The sequence below is a fragment of the Raphanus sativus genome, chromosome 2 (assembly GCF_000801105.2).
Source record: "Raphanus sativus cultivar WK10039 chromosome 2, ASM80110v3, whole genome shotgun sequence".
In the NCBI taxonomy this organism is placed as follows: Eukaryota; Viridiplantae; Streptophyta; class Magnoliopsida; order Brassicales; family Brassicaceae; genus Raphanus; species Raphanus sativus.
The window spans coordinates 17,813,227-17,828,825 of NC_079512.1; the positions used below are offsets into that span (position 1 = coordinate 17,813,227).

General features: G+C 36.0%; 2 protein-coding genes across 2 annotated transcripts; both read right to left on the reverse strand.

Moving 5' to 3' along the window:
* Window positions 1-161: 161 nt before the first annotated feature.
* Window positions 162-3,820, reverse strand: LOC108826993 (cellulose synthase A catalytic subunit 7 [UDP-forming]). Its single transcript, XM_057001350.1, is given in 9 exon segments — window positions 162-1,220; window positions 1,304-1,500; window positions 1,577-1,769; window positions 1,848-2,186; window positions 2,188-2,325; window positions 2,403-3,015; window positions 3,112-3,226; window positions 3,602-3,677; window positions 3,774-3,820. Coding segments are annotated over 7 exon segments (2,484 nt in total). The 5' UTR covers window positions 3,180-3,226; window positions 3,602-3,677; window positions 3,774-3,820; the 3' UTR covers window positions 162-284.
* Window positions 3,821-4,518: 698 nt separating this feature from the next.
* Window positions 4,519-7,911, reverse strand: LOC108839375 (AP2-like ethylene-responsive transcription factor BBM2). The gene is made up of 9 exons (XM_018612145.2): window positions 7,554-7,911; window positions 6,717-7,134; window positions 6,432-6,514; window positions 6,313-6,321; window positions 6,128-6,216; window positions 5,883-5,956; window positions 5,692-5,742; window positions 5,506-5,582; window positions 4,519-5,370 (listed from the first exon to the last, which is right to left on the reverse strand). Exons 1-9 carry the CDS (start codon window positions 7,792-7,794, stop codon window positions 4,658-4,660), a joined length of 1,755 nt encoding a protein of 584 aa, XP_018467647.2. The 5' UTR covers window positions 7,795-7,911; the 3' UTR covers window positions 4,519-4,657.
* Window positions 7,912-15,599: the final 7,688 nt, after the last annotated feature.

The window sequence follows — 15,599 nt, forward strand, 5'->3', positions numbered from 1 at the left end:
TAACAAGTAACTGTTTAAGACTGGTTTCTTCTCTTTCTTGGCGAATCATTTTGATCTTAAGACCATACCCCCTTTTATCAGCTTGTGTTCAAGTTATGTGCTTTCAAAGCAACTAAAGTTGTTTGAGAAAACATCAGTGAATCTTTCTCTGCAACTTCAAAAAGATACTTTTGTTCAAGTTTACAATGCAGATCCATCTGTGTACAAATCCAAACAGAGAATTGAAAACACTCTGGACAATACTCATAAGAGTTTCAGAAGAAAAAAAGAAATTGATTTTTGTTTCAGCAGTTGATGCCACACATGGAAGTGTCAGGTCCTTTAGTCTTGAGCACAAAAGGATCAATCCTCACCCAAAGCAAAGAGAAGATAGATGCCAACAAAATCGACCATATCACCACAATTGTTGGCGTTCTGTTCTGCCTCCCCATCAAACCTTTGAGGAACGGGTAGAGATGAACAATGACCCAAAACGAGAAGAAGAGTTTACCAAACAAAGGTCCCCAAGACTGATATCCATTGTTGATAGCATCTGAGATTCCTGCAACAACTCCTACAATGTTTATGATCAGTACCGTTGTCGGAGGGATAAGCAGAGTTGTCCATTTGAACGCGTAAAGCTCTCCAAAGTCATCGTCATCCGTTGCCTTTGACGTGACAGTGAAGTTTGTGTCAATGCCTGCTAAGATCTTGAGAAGTCCTTGAACAACCGCAAAGAGATGAGCTGAGATTCCTCCAATGACCCAGAACTGCTCGTTTCTCCACCACTCCTCAATGCTCACTCCGCTCCATCTCAGCTCCAAGATCCCCGTTGCAATGATGGACCCAAACAATGCAATGAAGAAGAGACTAGCAAACGTGCTTATCGGCGGCATGATGAACTTGTCGGTAAGGAGACATATGGCTGGAAGGATACAGTAGGCAAGAAGTGGAATAGATGTGAAAGGGTAGATTGTTGTGTTGGCATAAGCAAAACGCTCAAGCCATTTGAGTTTGCCTCCTTTGTAGCCGTACCAAAGAGGACTGTGCCGGCTGAAGAAGATTTCAACAGAACCTAGTGCCCAACGCAGAACCTGGTTTAACCTTTCTGATAGGTTAATAGGAGCTGAACCTTTGAACGCAGCTCTCTTAGGCATACAGTAAATAGATCTCCAGCCACGGCAATGCATCTTGAAACCAGTCAAAATATCCTCAGTGATTGAGCCATAGATCCAACCTAGCTGCATTTCCAAAAGATACAACAAAAAAAGTTTTGTTACACATACAAAGGTGATAGATACCTTATGGTTTTCAGTATTGTTACCTCAGTTCCCCACTCAGTCTTGTCCTCATAACCACAGCTTATAACATGGATTGCCTCCTTAAGGAGCACTGCAGGGCTTGATGATGGAGGAACACCACCATCTTCCATCAAAGTTGAGGTTACAAATATGGATGATTGCCCAAACTTTTGCTCAAAGTTCATCTCAGACATCAAATGCTCCTTGTCACCCTCTGCTCCTTGCCAAAACAAACACTTATCAGATACACTAATAAACCTACTTCAAGGTTATTTTTGGATATATAGTTTTTCCACCTGCTATGTCGCCATTAGACTCATGCTTGGACTTTCTCCTGCGCCCAAAACAAGGACAGCAACCACAGCTTATCATCTTAGGACGTTTAGGACCCTTTGGTGGTTCATAACCATACAGAGCTTGTCTTTTAAATACACAACCAGTACCAACGTAAACTGGACCTTGGATACCATCTAGACCTTTCATATTGATCTGTAAACAACACACAAGATGGTAAGAAAGAGAGTATATATAATATAAAAATCTCATAGACCAGAGATTGTGTCTTACATCAAAGAAGACTGTGTTTCTGTTGGCGTAACGGTCATGCCTGTCAATACCATCGAACCTCTGAGGGAACTGGACATAGCAGACCTTCTTTCCAATCTGAGGATCCATCAAAAAGCACATTGCTTCCCTCACGGCCTTGCTGTTGTTAACATAGTGATCACAGTCCAAGTTCAGCATGAAAGGTGCATTTGTTAGTACACCTGCTACTCTAACCAAAGCGTTCATGGCACCAGCTTTCTTGTGGTGCTGAAAACCAGGCCGCTTCTCACGTGACACGTACACAAGCCGAGGGAGCTCGTTGCCTTCAACATCAAATCCACCGTTGCTGCCGAGGAAGACTTTGGATCATAACGGGATGGTCCTTAGTGTTGTTCCCTGGCCATGGTGTTCCATCCGGCATGATCCAACCTTCTATAGGAACCTTTGAGGCTTTAGCCACGAGAGCATTGATCCTCACCTTGAACTCCTCATACTCTCTCTGCAAGAAACCAATTTAGACAATAGTAAACACTTGAGCGGTGATACAACTTGATGTCAAGTGTTATATACACTCACCTTCATGGCTCTGCGTTCTTTAACGAACGTTGGCTGCACTTTATCCTTAAGATAATCAATCTTCAACGTGAAGTACATCTCCGGAGCACGTGGCTCTATAGAGAATTTCTTACAGAAGGGAACCCATTTTCTTGCAAACTCAGCAGTCTCTGCCAGAGAGTCGAATGTGAGCATTGAAGCACCATCGTCTGAGACGTAGCAGGAGATCTTCTCGACAGGGTAGTCCATGGCCAATATAGATAGGACGGTGTTGGATGTGACTAGTGGAGGCTCCTTCATTGGGTCCACTGTACTGACAAAGACATCTACAGGAGCAAGCATGTTTGGTTCACCTTCTCGCTCGTATCTGAGGGAGAGACGGTCTAGATATGTCTCACGGTCAATAGGGAACCACTTTGGAAACTGATCAAGAATCCAAGAGACGGCAAACCATATTTCACAGATCACAGAGGTCAGCCATAGCCCCAGAGCATCATGCACAGGGTTCAAGAGCCTGTAGCGTAGAAAAACTGCTAGAATCACAAGCCTGGCAACTATGACCATCCTATATGGATTGATCTTGCTTGATGCTATGGGCACTTTCCGAGAGAGTGGCTGCCTTGCCTCGTCTATCCTGCAATCCATTTCCAAACAAAATAATAAAAAAAGACTGTAAAAGCATGAATCATACAAAACTGAAGTGTTAGTCACATGTGTGTGGAGACATTACATTCCCATGTCAGGATCATCATCTGGTTCTGGACCAAGATTTCCTTGCTGGAGCTTCCAGTCATCCATTCTTTCTCGCCATCCTCCCTCCTTCTTGTCATCCCATCTCTCACTCCCTACCAACAGAGAAAAGAAAATAGTTGTTAGAAACATTTACTTCATGTGTTTGTATTTGATATAACAATGTAAGAGCCTAAAGTTTGTGTATGTAATTATGTCCCTATTGAGTTGTTAGAAACCTTTACTTCATTTTCTTGTAGTTAGTTTTATTACAGAAAAATGTAAGTGCCTAATGTTCTTGTTTACAAAAATCTATGTCCCTATCTACTACCAAACTGTTCAGTACCTAGCTAGCATGCTTCATACATTTGTTATTTTTGCAAGATAAGTGACCTTAGTAACACATATTATGAGTATTTTTAAGTATATGGTTAACAGCATTTTGTTTTGTGCTGCTACAAGTTACAAAGTAGATGAGCAGAGATGCTCACCAGCTTCAGATGATGGATAAGGGTGAACACGCTTATGAAGCCCATGTTCTCCTCCAACTGGGAACTCTCCACTTACCTGCAGAAAACCCAAAAGATATAACAAAAAAATACACAAATTTGATCTTATATTTGTATAAGAAAAATAATTATGTAAAAGCATATTTCTCTGTACATGTCTACTATGGCCACCGGCTATAACGGGTGGGAACCTCCCGTTCTCATCATTGAACAATTATGCAGATTACGGAAGAAAGGTTTACAAGAGATCTACAACATGGTGCAAGTTAATCTGGTCAGGCGTGGATCTTCATAGGACGGCTCAGGGGATGCAGTTAGGCATAGATCTCATAAGGCAGATAGTATTGTCGGTTATCAAATCATCGTAAAAAAAAAAACAGGTGAGTTTTCTGCGCATACATGTATAGAGCTCCAAGAAAAAATTAAGCCCATGGGAAAATTAAGGGCCTTACCCTGATCCGTCTGGGCCTGGTAGAGAGGGAAACAGACTGGTCCATGACCATCCTTCATTATTTCCAGAATACCAATTCTGCTTCATGTTGTCAGTGTCTTGGACCAATGTTGCAGATAAAGCAAAACAGAAGAGTAAAGTCGGGGAAGAATCAATCTGAGCAGTTTGTGGAATCAAATTAGGGCACTAATTAGACGTTTTATAGAAGATTAGTGGTTATAGCATTCATCTAGGTTTACATTACACCGATTTTTTTATAAACATGTTTTGGAAAAACTCTTCTGTTTATGAGATTAGCTGTACAGACACTGCCTAAACTAAATTTTAGAAAACTCGGTTATCAACATACGGAAATCAGAATTTGAGCTCATGCTATTTTCTTTTTTCCCTAAACATACAAACTCAAAAAGAATAATATAAATATGGTTCCAGTGGTGGAAACTTTAAAAACTATAAAGAATGATACTTCATAAAATTTATCCAAATTTTCATAAGAAACTAACCATAAGAGAAAAAGAAAAAGAAGTAAAACAGAATCAAAATGTTCACAACACACAAAGCAAACTCAACTAATTAAAGATCTTTAACTATTTTTCTAAGTGTCGTTCCAATTCTGTAGCCCCCTCTCCATCACCTTCCCCATGAAAGTACATATTTGAGCCAATATTATTCGAAACTGCCCCTGGAAAATCTACTTGCTGCTGATGCAGTTGCTGAGCAAAATAATAATGGTTACTTTCGTCATAAGCAATCTCCGCAGCGGCCATGGCATCGCAGTTAGCAGATGTTCCGACCGGGACTGCAAGTCCTTGATAACCACCATAGTCAACGACATTTCCACAAACAGTAACCGAATCATCCCAATCAGAACTACAATGACCGGTATTAGCCATGAGTCTCGGCGAGTTGCTTAAGAAACGGTGCTGCTTTTCCTCTTGTTTGAAACAAGCACTAGCACTAGCACTCTCCGGAGACAAGTTCCCTCCATCGTGATAATTATTGTACCTCTCTTGATGTTGCTGTAATAAGCTCAAATCAATTCCATGATGATGCTGATGCGCAGAGTTTCGCAAACTGCTAGTATTATTTTCACTCTCTGAAACGTTATTACCGATCATCATACTTGGAACCGAATGGTTAACCTCCTTGAGACGTTTTGCAGCGCTACCAATAGGAAGGCTCAGGCTTTCGAGGATTGCGTTAACGTTGTATCTACTCATTTCGAAGTTAGTCACTGCGCTTAATCCTCTAAATTTGATGGCTGCAATGTCGTATGCCTCTGCAGCCTCTTCTTGTGTACCTGCATATATTATATGTACAATTTTGTTCAGCATATATTATAGTGTATAGTTATTATATATTGTTTTTTTTTGTTGATGATATTTTGTTATAGATTTGATTGCAAAGTGTTAGTATAAAAGAAAATTAAATTTACCAAAAGTTCCTAAGTAGAGGTCTTTGTTACCGGCGACTCTTCCGATCCTAGCTTGCCATCTTCCATGTTGGTGATGCCTTTGAGCCCATCAAGAGAAATATTCCATTATATAAAACGTGGTACTTTGTATACATCAAACAAAAAACGCTTGAAATTTTGGATATGTTATCTATATATGTGGATTACCTTGTTACTCCTCGATACATCGATGCTCCACGAGAGAAACCACTACTTTTCCTGCATATTTAAATGTGCATGAATAACAAAGTATTAAAAGAATATATGCGAGAGTGTGATGGGTTTCTACTTTCTAGAATAGATATACATTGTATAGTAAAGTCATATGCAATAAATACAGCAGTTCCATTATTATATACCTGCGCAGAGAGGCAACATACTCTTGCCTCGTCATGTGGTTCATCTCTTCTACCTCTTTCTCATATTCATTCATCTGCATATAATATCAAACCAAAAATTCCTAATTTGTTGTAGCAAATGTAATAATATAAACATGACTATTCATAATAGGATAATAACTTAAAAGCATTAAACAGACCCAAATATGAAAAACAAAACTGGTTAGACGTTGTGAGTTTTAGTAAAATTGATTAAATTAACTTACGGGGAAATTAGTAGTGGTGGTGGTTCCCCAATACTTGAGTGCGGCTAAATCATAAGCCCTAGCTGCTTTTTCTTCTTTGTCATAACCTCCTGCGTGCATGATCAGATAACAAATCAAATTGTACTGTAGATCTATACTTATATTATTTATTCACAGCTTTGTTCGATTTATATTCAAGTACTTACCCAAATAAACTGAGAATCGAACCATCAGGTGAAGAGAAACACATGTAAAAAGAAGCCTAGATAAGTTGGAGAGTACATGGTGTATGAAAATGATCAAACTATTATAAATTGAATATTACCTTGTCTTCCTTTGCGAGCTTGGCCTTCTCTTTTGCAACTATTATCCCATAAATGTGCCTCGTATCTTCCTGTCCACCGATGCCTGAACATTTAATACAAACATATATCATCATGGAGCACACCATATATATATCGTTATTATAATTCTATATGAGCCCATATATATATCAAGAAACATTCCGAAACACTATCTCAACTGAACCACAGAAATACCCCAATCTTTACCAAGAAAATCACGGTTCAAACGACATTTTAGACATCAAGATTAAATAAATGAAGAGTACCTTGTAACACCGCGATATATAGACGTTCTTTGTCCAAAACTCTCAGTAGTTTTCTTCGGTGTAGCATCTACGCTATCAACAATTGTCTTCTCTTGTCGAACAACATTACCATTGTTGTAGGTGCTGCTATCACAAGTAGTAGAAGAGTTCATAGATAGTAACAAGCCTCTTGCACCAGTACCATTATTGTCTTGATGATCCATATTAGACACCGGCTGATTTATCAGCCATGTCCTAATCATCGAAAGGCCTAGTGAGACACCAGAATCGTCTCCTCCTCCACGACCACCATTTCCATCTCCACCATTTTCGCTGGTGTTGTAAATCGTGGTGGTGCGGCCGAAGAAATTCTCAAGCTTTGGGTCATTTTGGTCATTACTGTGGATGTTATTGCATGCACCACCATTGATGTCCCAATCTATATTGAAAAAACAAAGAATTCGGTAACTAACCATGGTTTGTTGAATTGGACTTCATCAACGTTTTGTAATATACGAAATGTTTTTTCTTTCTGTCCATCATTGTAAGAACAAAAAGGATACAAAATTAAAGTATATATGTATTTAAATGAGAAAATATATAATTTCATTTCGTGCCTATGTATGATTGACAAAACTTTTAATTTCATGAGATGTGAAGAAACATCAAACCCCACACATGGATATTCTCAAAAGAAATGTTATCGATAAAGAAGCCCCCCAAAAAGAAAAGTAAACCAAAAACAAAACAAAATAAGGCTACGTGCGTGCGTGAGTCTTGGTCTTTGTTCTACGCATTGGAAGAAGGGGAAATCGACAATAATAAAATAAAATTAAAAGGTAATTTTGAAACAATAACCTCGGGAGTGACTATTGTTGTCTCTGGTGAAGGAATCGAGGACTACACCAAAAGGAGAAGGAAACGATGTTCGAACGGCTGAAGACTCAACAGAGGCAGCAGTCATATCGTAACAGTACTCCCCCGCGACATCTACGGCTGTTGTGTCAGTGTCGGTGGAAGAGTCGACGCACATACGGTGTATATTCTGGTCATACGGAGAGAGAGAAAAACCTAGCCAGTTATTATTCATCGAGTTCATATGGTGATCTAAAAGTTCTTGTAAGAGATTGGAAAAGAAGAACTTAGTTAGGGTTCATGCATGAAGACGAAGAGAAAAAGATTTTGGTCTTAATGAAGAGAGAAGAAGAAGAAAGGTCAAAAACATAATGTTTCATTTCTTCCGAGGCGACGTATTATGCGCAATTATATAAACGATTTTTTAAATTAATTTTTTTTTGATAAACGATTATTTAAATTAAATTCAGAAAATTAAAAGAAAAATCATTTACTTGAAAAATGTGGAGATGTATTGGTCGGTTTGAAGGGTAGTAACTGCCTAATCTATTACTTAGATGAAGTTTTAGGATTGTGCACAATTATTAAAAAACTTGTTTTTAATCTAAAAAGTATCATTAAAATATAAATTAAAAATTGTTCTACCAATCATAAAATAGATTATATTTTATCATTGGTTACACAGTTTTTGATAAAGTTAAAAAGTACATTGATATACTAAAACATCAACTATTTTGAAACATCAAAAACTCCCTAAAACATCAACTATTTAGAAACGGAGGGAGTAAATCTCAAGTTTCGTTAAATGACATTTTAATTATTCAGTAAAACATGAAAAACCCTTTCAAATCAAATCTCTGGTTTAATGAGATTAGTGTCAAGGTTAACCGAATGCCTTAAGAGAGAACGCTCCCAAGCACAGTTATCGAGACCGCACCGCACAACATTTTTCTCGGCGCCGGAGAGGCCTTTGGCCGCCGGCGTCTTGGTACCGCCGCTCGCACTCCACCGTCCTCTGCTTCTCCTTTCCTCGTCCTCAGCATCTGGTTCAGTGTTTTCGTCGCCATCTCGCCGGGATCTAACATTACCACCATCTGTGTTCTCAATTCCACCGACCTTTGTGTTACTCCTCCGTACCAGGTTCTAACAGTGAAGAAGAGCTCCGTCATGTTCTCCGTTCAGCTATCTACTTCCGCCGTCACGCATCTCACTGCCACCATTTCAAGCTCTCGTTTTTCTTTTGCTGTTGAAACCTTTCGTCTTACCGGCATCGTTTCACTCCCGACCGTCACTTCCTCGCCAAAAGGCCTTTGCATCACCGCTACTCACCCTAGTTCGAGTGGAAAGTCTGGATCTGTTCAGTCCCAGTGGTGGTCTAACAGATCTGCTTGTCTCTCTGTAACCACCTCTCTTCCGACTGCACTGCTCCGTCACTTCTCTCGGCCGGTACAAGCTAACACCAAACGAGGTTACGTCTCTCCGCCGTGCCGAAGATTGTATACATCATCTCGGAGTCCTACACAGATGCATACTCGTTGTTTGATGTTCGCCGTCTCCGTACCCTCTCAAGGCTCAATAACCCATTCGCCCACCCATCTCAACTCCTACATCATCGTCTCCCTCGCCTCTGTCGTCGTCTCTACTGTGCAAGAGTGTGGTTTCGCCAGATTCACTCGATCATATGCCACTGTTGCGTCTCCATCACACTACGCCGTCTCAAGCATCGACGGTTCTTCACAGAGTCAACTACGCGACCTTCAAATCGCTCCTCCACTGCCATGTGTTCTCATTCCAACAAGTCAGAGTAACACTCCGAAGGCTAGTGCAAGGAGACTCGACCGTACTGAAATGCTTTACCTCGTACCTGACGTTTGCTTAATTACGCTCATCCAGAACGAGTGTGATGATATTATGCGCTGGTCTATCTCGGTTACAAACTATTGGCTTCGACACGGTAATGTTGCGGTACTAGGTTTTGACCCGACTAAACCATTATGTTTGTCATCCAACTCCATTGTCCTAAGCGTCCTTATGAAGGCTAAGTTAGTTTTTGAGATTCACCTAGTCTCATTGAGAAGCTTTGTTGAGTTTAAATTTGATCGTGCCAACTTCAGTGCCAAATCAAGTCATCTAGGACTTAGTTATCTTGATGTTGCATACGGTTCTGGAGCTCCTCACTGAAAGTTCTTGCCAGTCAACATCTCAATCAGGTGTATCAACGTCGATTTTGACTATCAATTGTTCGCGAGAACAGTCGCCATGGGAACAAAATTGAAGCTTCTCTATGGGTTTCTTCATTTCGCTGAGCTTGACTCACCCCAAAATCGTTTTATCTTTAGTTGTTTTGTATTGTTTTCTAGCCTCACTTTACCGTCGAGCCGGGCTCTAGAATTTTTTGCTTCAGTTGTTAACTTTGTTGCTCTTTGAGCTTTATAATATAAGTTATGTCTGTGACAAAAAAAAAATGTCAAGTGTAAAGGACAAAAATATAAAAAGAGTAACACGAGAACTTAGTAAAATCCAAAAACTCACTAGCTGTCGAATTTAGACCAACGATGCTGTGTCTGGTAGAGACATGTGTATGTGTGAACCTATGACCGAGCGAGCTGATATTTGAATTACATAGTTCCCTGTTTAAACTAAACATACGTTCCTCTAAAATAGCCAACACTAATAGTATGTAATTTACTTCACAGGTTATCTTGATCTTACAAGATGTCATATCTCAGCTGTTGACCAAAAAAAAGATGTCATATCTCAGCTATATTAAAAATGCAATACGTCAATTTTTTTTGCTGTTATTTTGAGTGTCCAATAGATTATACAAGAACTCACTATCCATTTTATATAAGCAAGCATAATAATGGAAATAATGGAGGAGATGGAAAAAGTATTCAATCTATAGACATTATTTGTGAAGTGATTTGTCACATGTTTTATTTACAATCACTTTTACAGAAAAAATGTAAAATAACTATTAAAATTGATGACATGATTTACGGTTAAATATGACATGATAGTTACATTTAATGTTGATATATATTTTTGGTAAAATTTATAGAATATATCAATAGTTCATATGGTAACTACTCCTAAATCATCACTAAAATAAATATATTCAAATATGACACTATAAATTTCAAAATATTATTTATTTTAATTTTTATAATTATAAAATTTCTTACTAAATTTTTCAAAATTTTCTAATTTTTTTAATATTATAAATTTTCAATCGTAACATCATTATTTTATTTTAGATATTTACAAATTTTATAAATATTGTTTAGTTTAAATTTTTGATAACTATATAATTTTATACGAATATTTTTTGTAACACTATAAAAGTTTTTTTAATATATTTAACCAAAAGAAATAGATAAAAAGTTATCTAAGATTAAAATTTAAATATAAACATATATATTATTAAATATAATTTAAAATAAAATATTTTATTCTTAATTTTATGATTAATTTAATCAAATTTATATTATTATTGGTCAAAATAATAAAACATATAATATTAATAAATTTTGTTTTAAATATAATTTAAATTTTTTAAAAATTTATCAGTGTACATGGTGCAAAAAACACCTAGTTAAACATATAAAGGAAACAAAATATAAATGTCCAGTGGCTGTTGTTCAACCAATTAAAACATCACAACAGTTTCAAACGCAATATAATCCCGTCCTCTAGCAATAATAGCACTGTAAACGCAAAAAGTAATTTTTTTTTGCCAACTAAAAGTAATTTATTAAACACTAAACATAATACAAGGCCCAAACCGGCCCAACCGATAACCCAAACCGGATACACATACAAGCCCACGAACTAAAACAAACTCCAAGCCCAATTGGAAAAACCCGAGACCCAAACCCGCCACCGCACACCGCAACACACACCTCCACGTGATCAACCGCGGCAGTACAGAAGATGCGTGGCAGATGAAAGCTTCGTCATCTCGATCGGGGGGAGATCGCCGCCGGGACCGAGAACCAAGACCTTCGCCGGAAACGCAATCACCAACTCCTTTTCCAGTTGAAAGTCGACGCTGTAATCTTCGAAACAGAACCACCGGACACCTCCGGGACAAATCACCAGGACCACCGAATCCACCCCCAACGACAATATTAGGGATATAGGATTTGGAATGAGACATCACCGGCCCGAGCCTAAGATAGCTTCAATCGAAGAGACCGAAGACTAATCTTATCCCAGCCGCCACCACAGTAAAGGAATCCTTTGACACTCAGCTCGAAGACTTTCCCGAGAAGCAGAAGCCGGCGACCACCTCCGAAGAAGATACGGCAGGGCCCCAGAGTCAAACGCCGGCCATCCATCAAGTGGAAGATGCGATGCCGGAGACGAAAAAGAACCGACGAGGAGAGAACTATAACCACCTCTTCCTTCCGGCGCCGATTAAAACAAAAGAAAAGGGGATCCGATTGTCCCTTCCCCGCTGATAAAGACATGCAAAAGAAAAAAAGGAAGAAAAACTAAAAGAAGCCGGACCGGCGGTGGCTATGGAAGCTAAACTGCCGGTCGGAAACAGTAGAGATGCGGTGGCTTTCTAGAGAGAGATGAGAGCGTTTAATTCAAAAGAGAGAAAAAAGCAGACAATGATAAACTGTCTCAAATAAATGTAGTTATACTTAAAACTAACACTATTACATATAGGTGATGACTAGTAGGGAGGGGATGCCAGAGAAGTATCGTAAGCAATAGTTGTAAAGTAGTTGAGCTTATCCGATTAATATCGAATAAATAAATGATATAGGGGATTTAGGGTAATTAGGGAGGAAATATGTAGGGTATACACATGGATCAATGAAAAGATAGTGAGCATGTGCATGGTTTATAATCTTTCTAATGTTTAGACAAATTTAACAGTTTTGGACTTTATTTGGTAAGATACGATTCAAAGGATCCTCTTTGTGTATTTTATAATTTAATTTCACTTTCCTCCATTATTATGCTTGCGGTATCTAACACACCACCAACACACGTTCAAGAATTGCCTCGTACCTACAAAACCATATTATTTTTTTCTTATAGTTTGTTCATATCTGTAATAACCCCGAAACCTTGGTACCCAACTATTTCAACATATCCACTCAATTAGTGAATTTATACGAATTTAAAGGTTTTTACACTTTTTATATACGGTTTAACTTTTTTCTGGTCGCTACCAAAAAAGCGTTGTTCATTTAATTTATGTTTTGATGAAGGGACAATATTAAAAATGAAAGAAATATAGTACTTGGTTTGGTTGTAAACGTATTTTATCATTACCACAACATAACTTCATTGAATGTGTGTTAATTTTGTCTAAAATTGCATCCAGGTACAGACAATGGTGAAATAGTAAAATCGAAAGACGGATGAGAGTTTGACTATATACTATATCATGATCCAGAGGTTTTTTTGGTAAAACCATTATTACTTGTTTAAAGCCAAACGAGGATATCAATTAGTTTTATGCTGTGTTTTTCTTAATAGAAAAACTAATGTGTTGAGGGTAACTTATTGAAGTCAGAACACCTGTAGTATCTAAAAATAAATGGAAACACTTGCAGATGGAGATATCTACAACAGTCAAGAGCATGTGGCCAAAAGTAAGAAAATCTGTAAGTAGGTAGAAAACGAGGAAGAGTGGTAAAGAAGAGGAAAATGGTTGTAGTAAAAAAGAAAAGAGAGGAAAATAGCATTGACAAATCAGATGGATGAGTTTTAAGTATTTGTCATTATAAATGTAACTGCTGCTGCTATACCATTCCCCCCACCCTATACCTTTTGCTTTACCCCCATTCATTTGTGCATTTGCATGCACATGTTTACTATATATATGCACATTAACATTAGGAACATGGATGTTCTTATCAGAAATATTTTTGCACTTCAGTCAATTATTTTCTCGTTTAAGATACACATGTAATTAAATCAAAATATTGTTTCTAGTTGATTAACATTTTAAATCAAAATACTTCTTGTCGATTAAGAACATCTCCAATCTCACTCCATATTTTACTGAAAAATAGAGTGGAAAATGGAATGGTGAACAAATAAAAAATGATTACTCCATATATGAAGTAATAAGATTTTTCTTTGTTCATCACTTTATTTTTCACTCTATTTTGCAGTAAAATATAGAGTGGGTTGAAGATGCTCTAAGATAGGGCCGGCCCAGAAGGGAAGCCATCCAAGCCATCGACTGAGGTATCCGATTTAAAAAGGCATATTTCTATTTTTTCTTATTAATGTTTTTAAATTAAAAATTTGATAAGGCTTTTTACTTAATATAATACTAACATTTTTAGTGATAATAATTTGAAATCATAATATTTAAACTTGAAAACTTCAAAATGATATGCATTAAGAAATAGTTGATGATAATATGTTTACATGACTATTTTTTTATGAGAAACAATATAAAAAATTACAAAGCCTAGTAAAATATTTTTTTGGTTAAGAAATGTAGGATTTAATCAAACACATCAGTTGTTTAATGTGTATTGCTTTAGATAAAACAGTTGCTGAGATTAAAATTGATATATATTTATTTGTGGTTTTCTATGTTACACATGAGATTAAGTGGATTAATTAAGACTGATATGATTAAATATTTATTAAATTACTAAATGATTTTGCAAAACAAATGTAATTATTTTTTAGTTTGTTTACTGTTTTTTAATAAAAATTTTATGTGAGTTGTTTGTTTAATGAAAGCTTAGTTATTTTTATATTAATGTTTGTAATTTTGGATAAAAACTTTGAAGGGCATGATTTAAAAATTGGATTAAAGCAGCGTAAAATGTTAGACTGGCACTGCTCTAAGATTAGGGTTTATAGTGCTTTTTTTTTGGAGAAAAGGTTTTTAGTGCTTTCATTTTTTTGTACTTTCATATTTAACTCCTCCTATCTAAGGAACTTGTCATATAATGTATTACACAATATTTTATATCTATCTTATTAAAACAGAAACATTCTATTGGACTCAACATTTATTTTGTAAGTTTTTAAATTAAATACACTTTTATACTTTATATACTTTATAGTTAAACTTACATTAAATCATTAATGTTTCTTTCTTTATACTACTATCTATGTTTCCAAACAATATATTTATTTCTTTATACTACTATCAATGTTTCCAAACAATATATTTTTTAATACTATTATCAATGTTTCCAAACAATACAATAATTAATCTTAGTTATGCTATATCTATCATTTTCTTTTTAAAATTTTGTAGAAACATCATAATTTCATAAATTGTAAAATAATGAACTTTAAAATTTGGAGTATAAGATTACAAATTATGAAATTATTACAATTTAAATCAAATTAGATTACATATCGGTCATCCAACAGTTCAATCGGTTAATCTCGAGTTTTAGTAATTTTTCTAATATGAATATTTTAAAAATCTATCTTATTAAAACAGAAACATTCTATTGGACTTAACATTTGTTTTGTAAGTTTTTAAATTAAATACACCTTTATACTTTATATACTTTATAGTTAAACTTACATTAAATCATTAATGTTTCTTTCTTTATACTACACTCTATGTTTTCAAACAATATATTTATTTCTTTATACTACTATCAATGTTTCCAAACAATATATTTTTTTATACTATTATCAATGTTTCCAAACAATACAATAATTAATCTTAGTTATGTTATATCTATCATTTTCTTTTTAAAATTTTGTAGAAACATCATAATTTCATAAATTGTAAAATAATGAACTTTAAAATTTGGAGTATAAGATTACAAATTATGAAATTATTACAATTTAAATCAAATTAGATTACATATCGGTCATCCAACTGTTCAATCGGTTAATCTTGGGTTTTAGTAATTTTTCTAATATGAATATTTTAAAAACCTAAATTAAATTGTCATATCTCTGAATTAACCGGTATAATCACAATCGGGTTGAATTTAAAAATGCTGATTTAAATGCAAAAATATTTTAAATACACACTTTTAAAAATTACCAAAATATTTGTTAAGTTATTAGTGAAATTTTTCATCGTAAAAT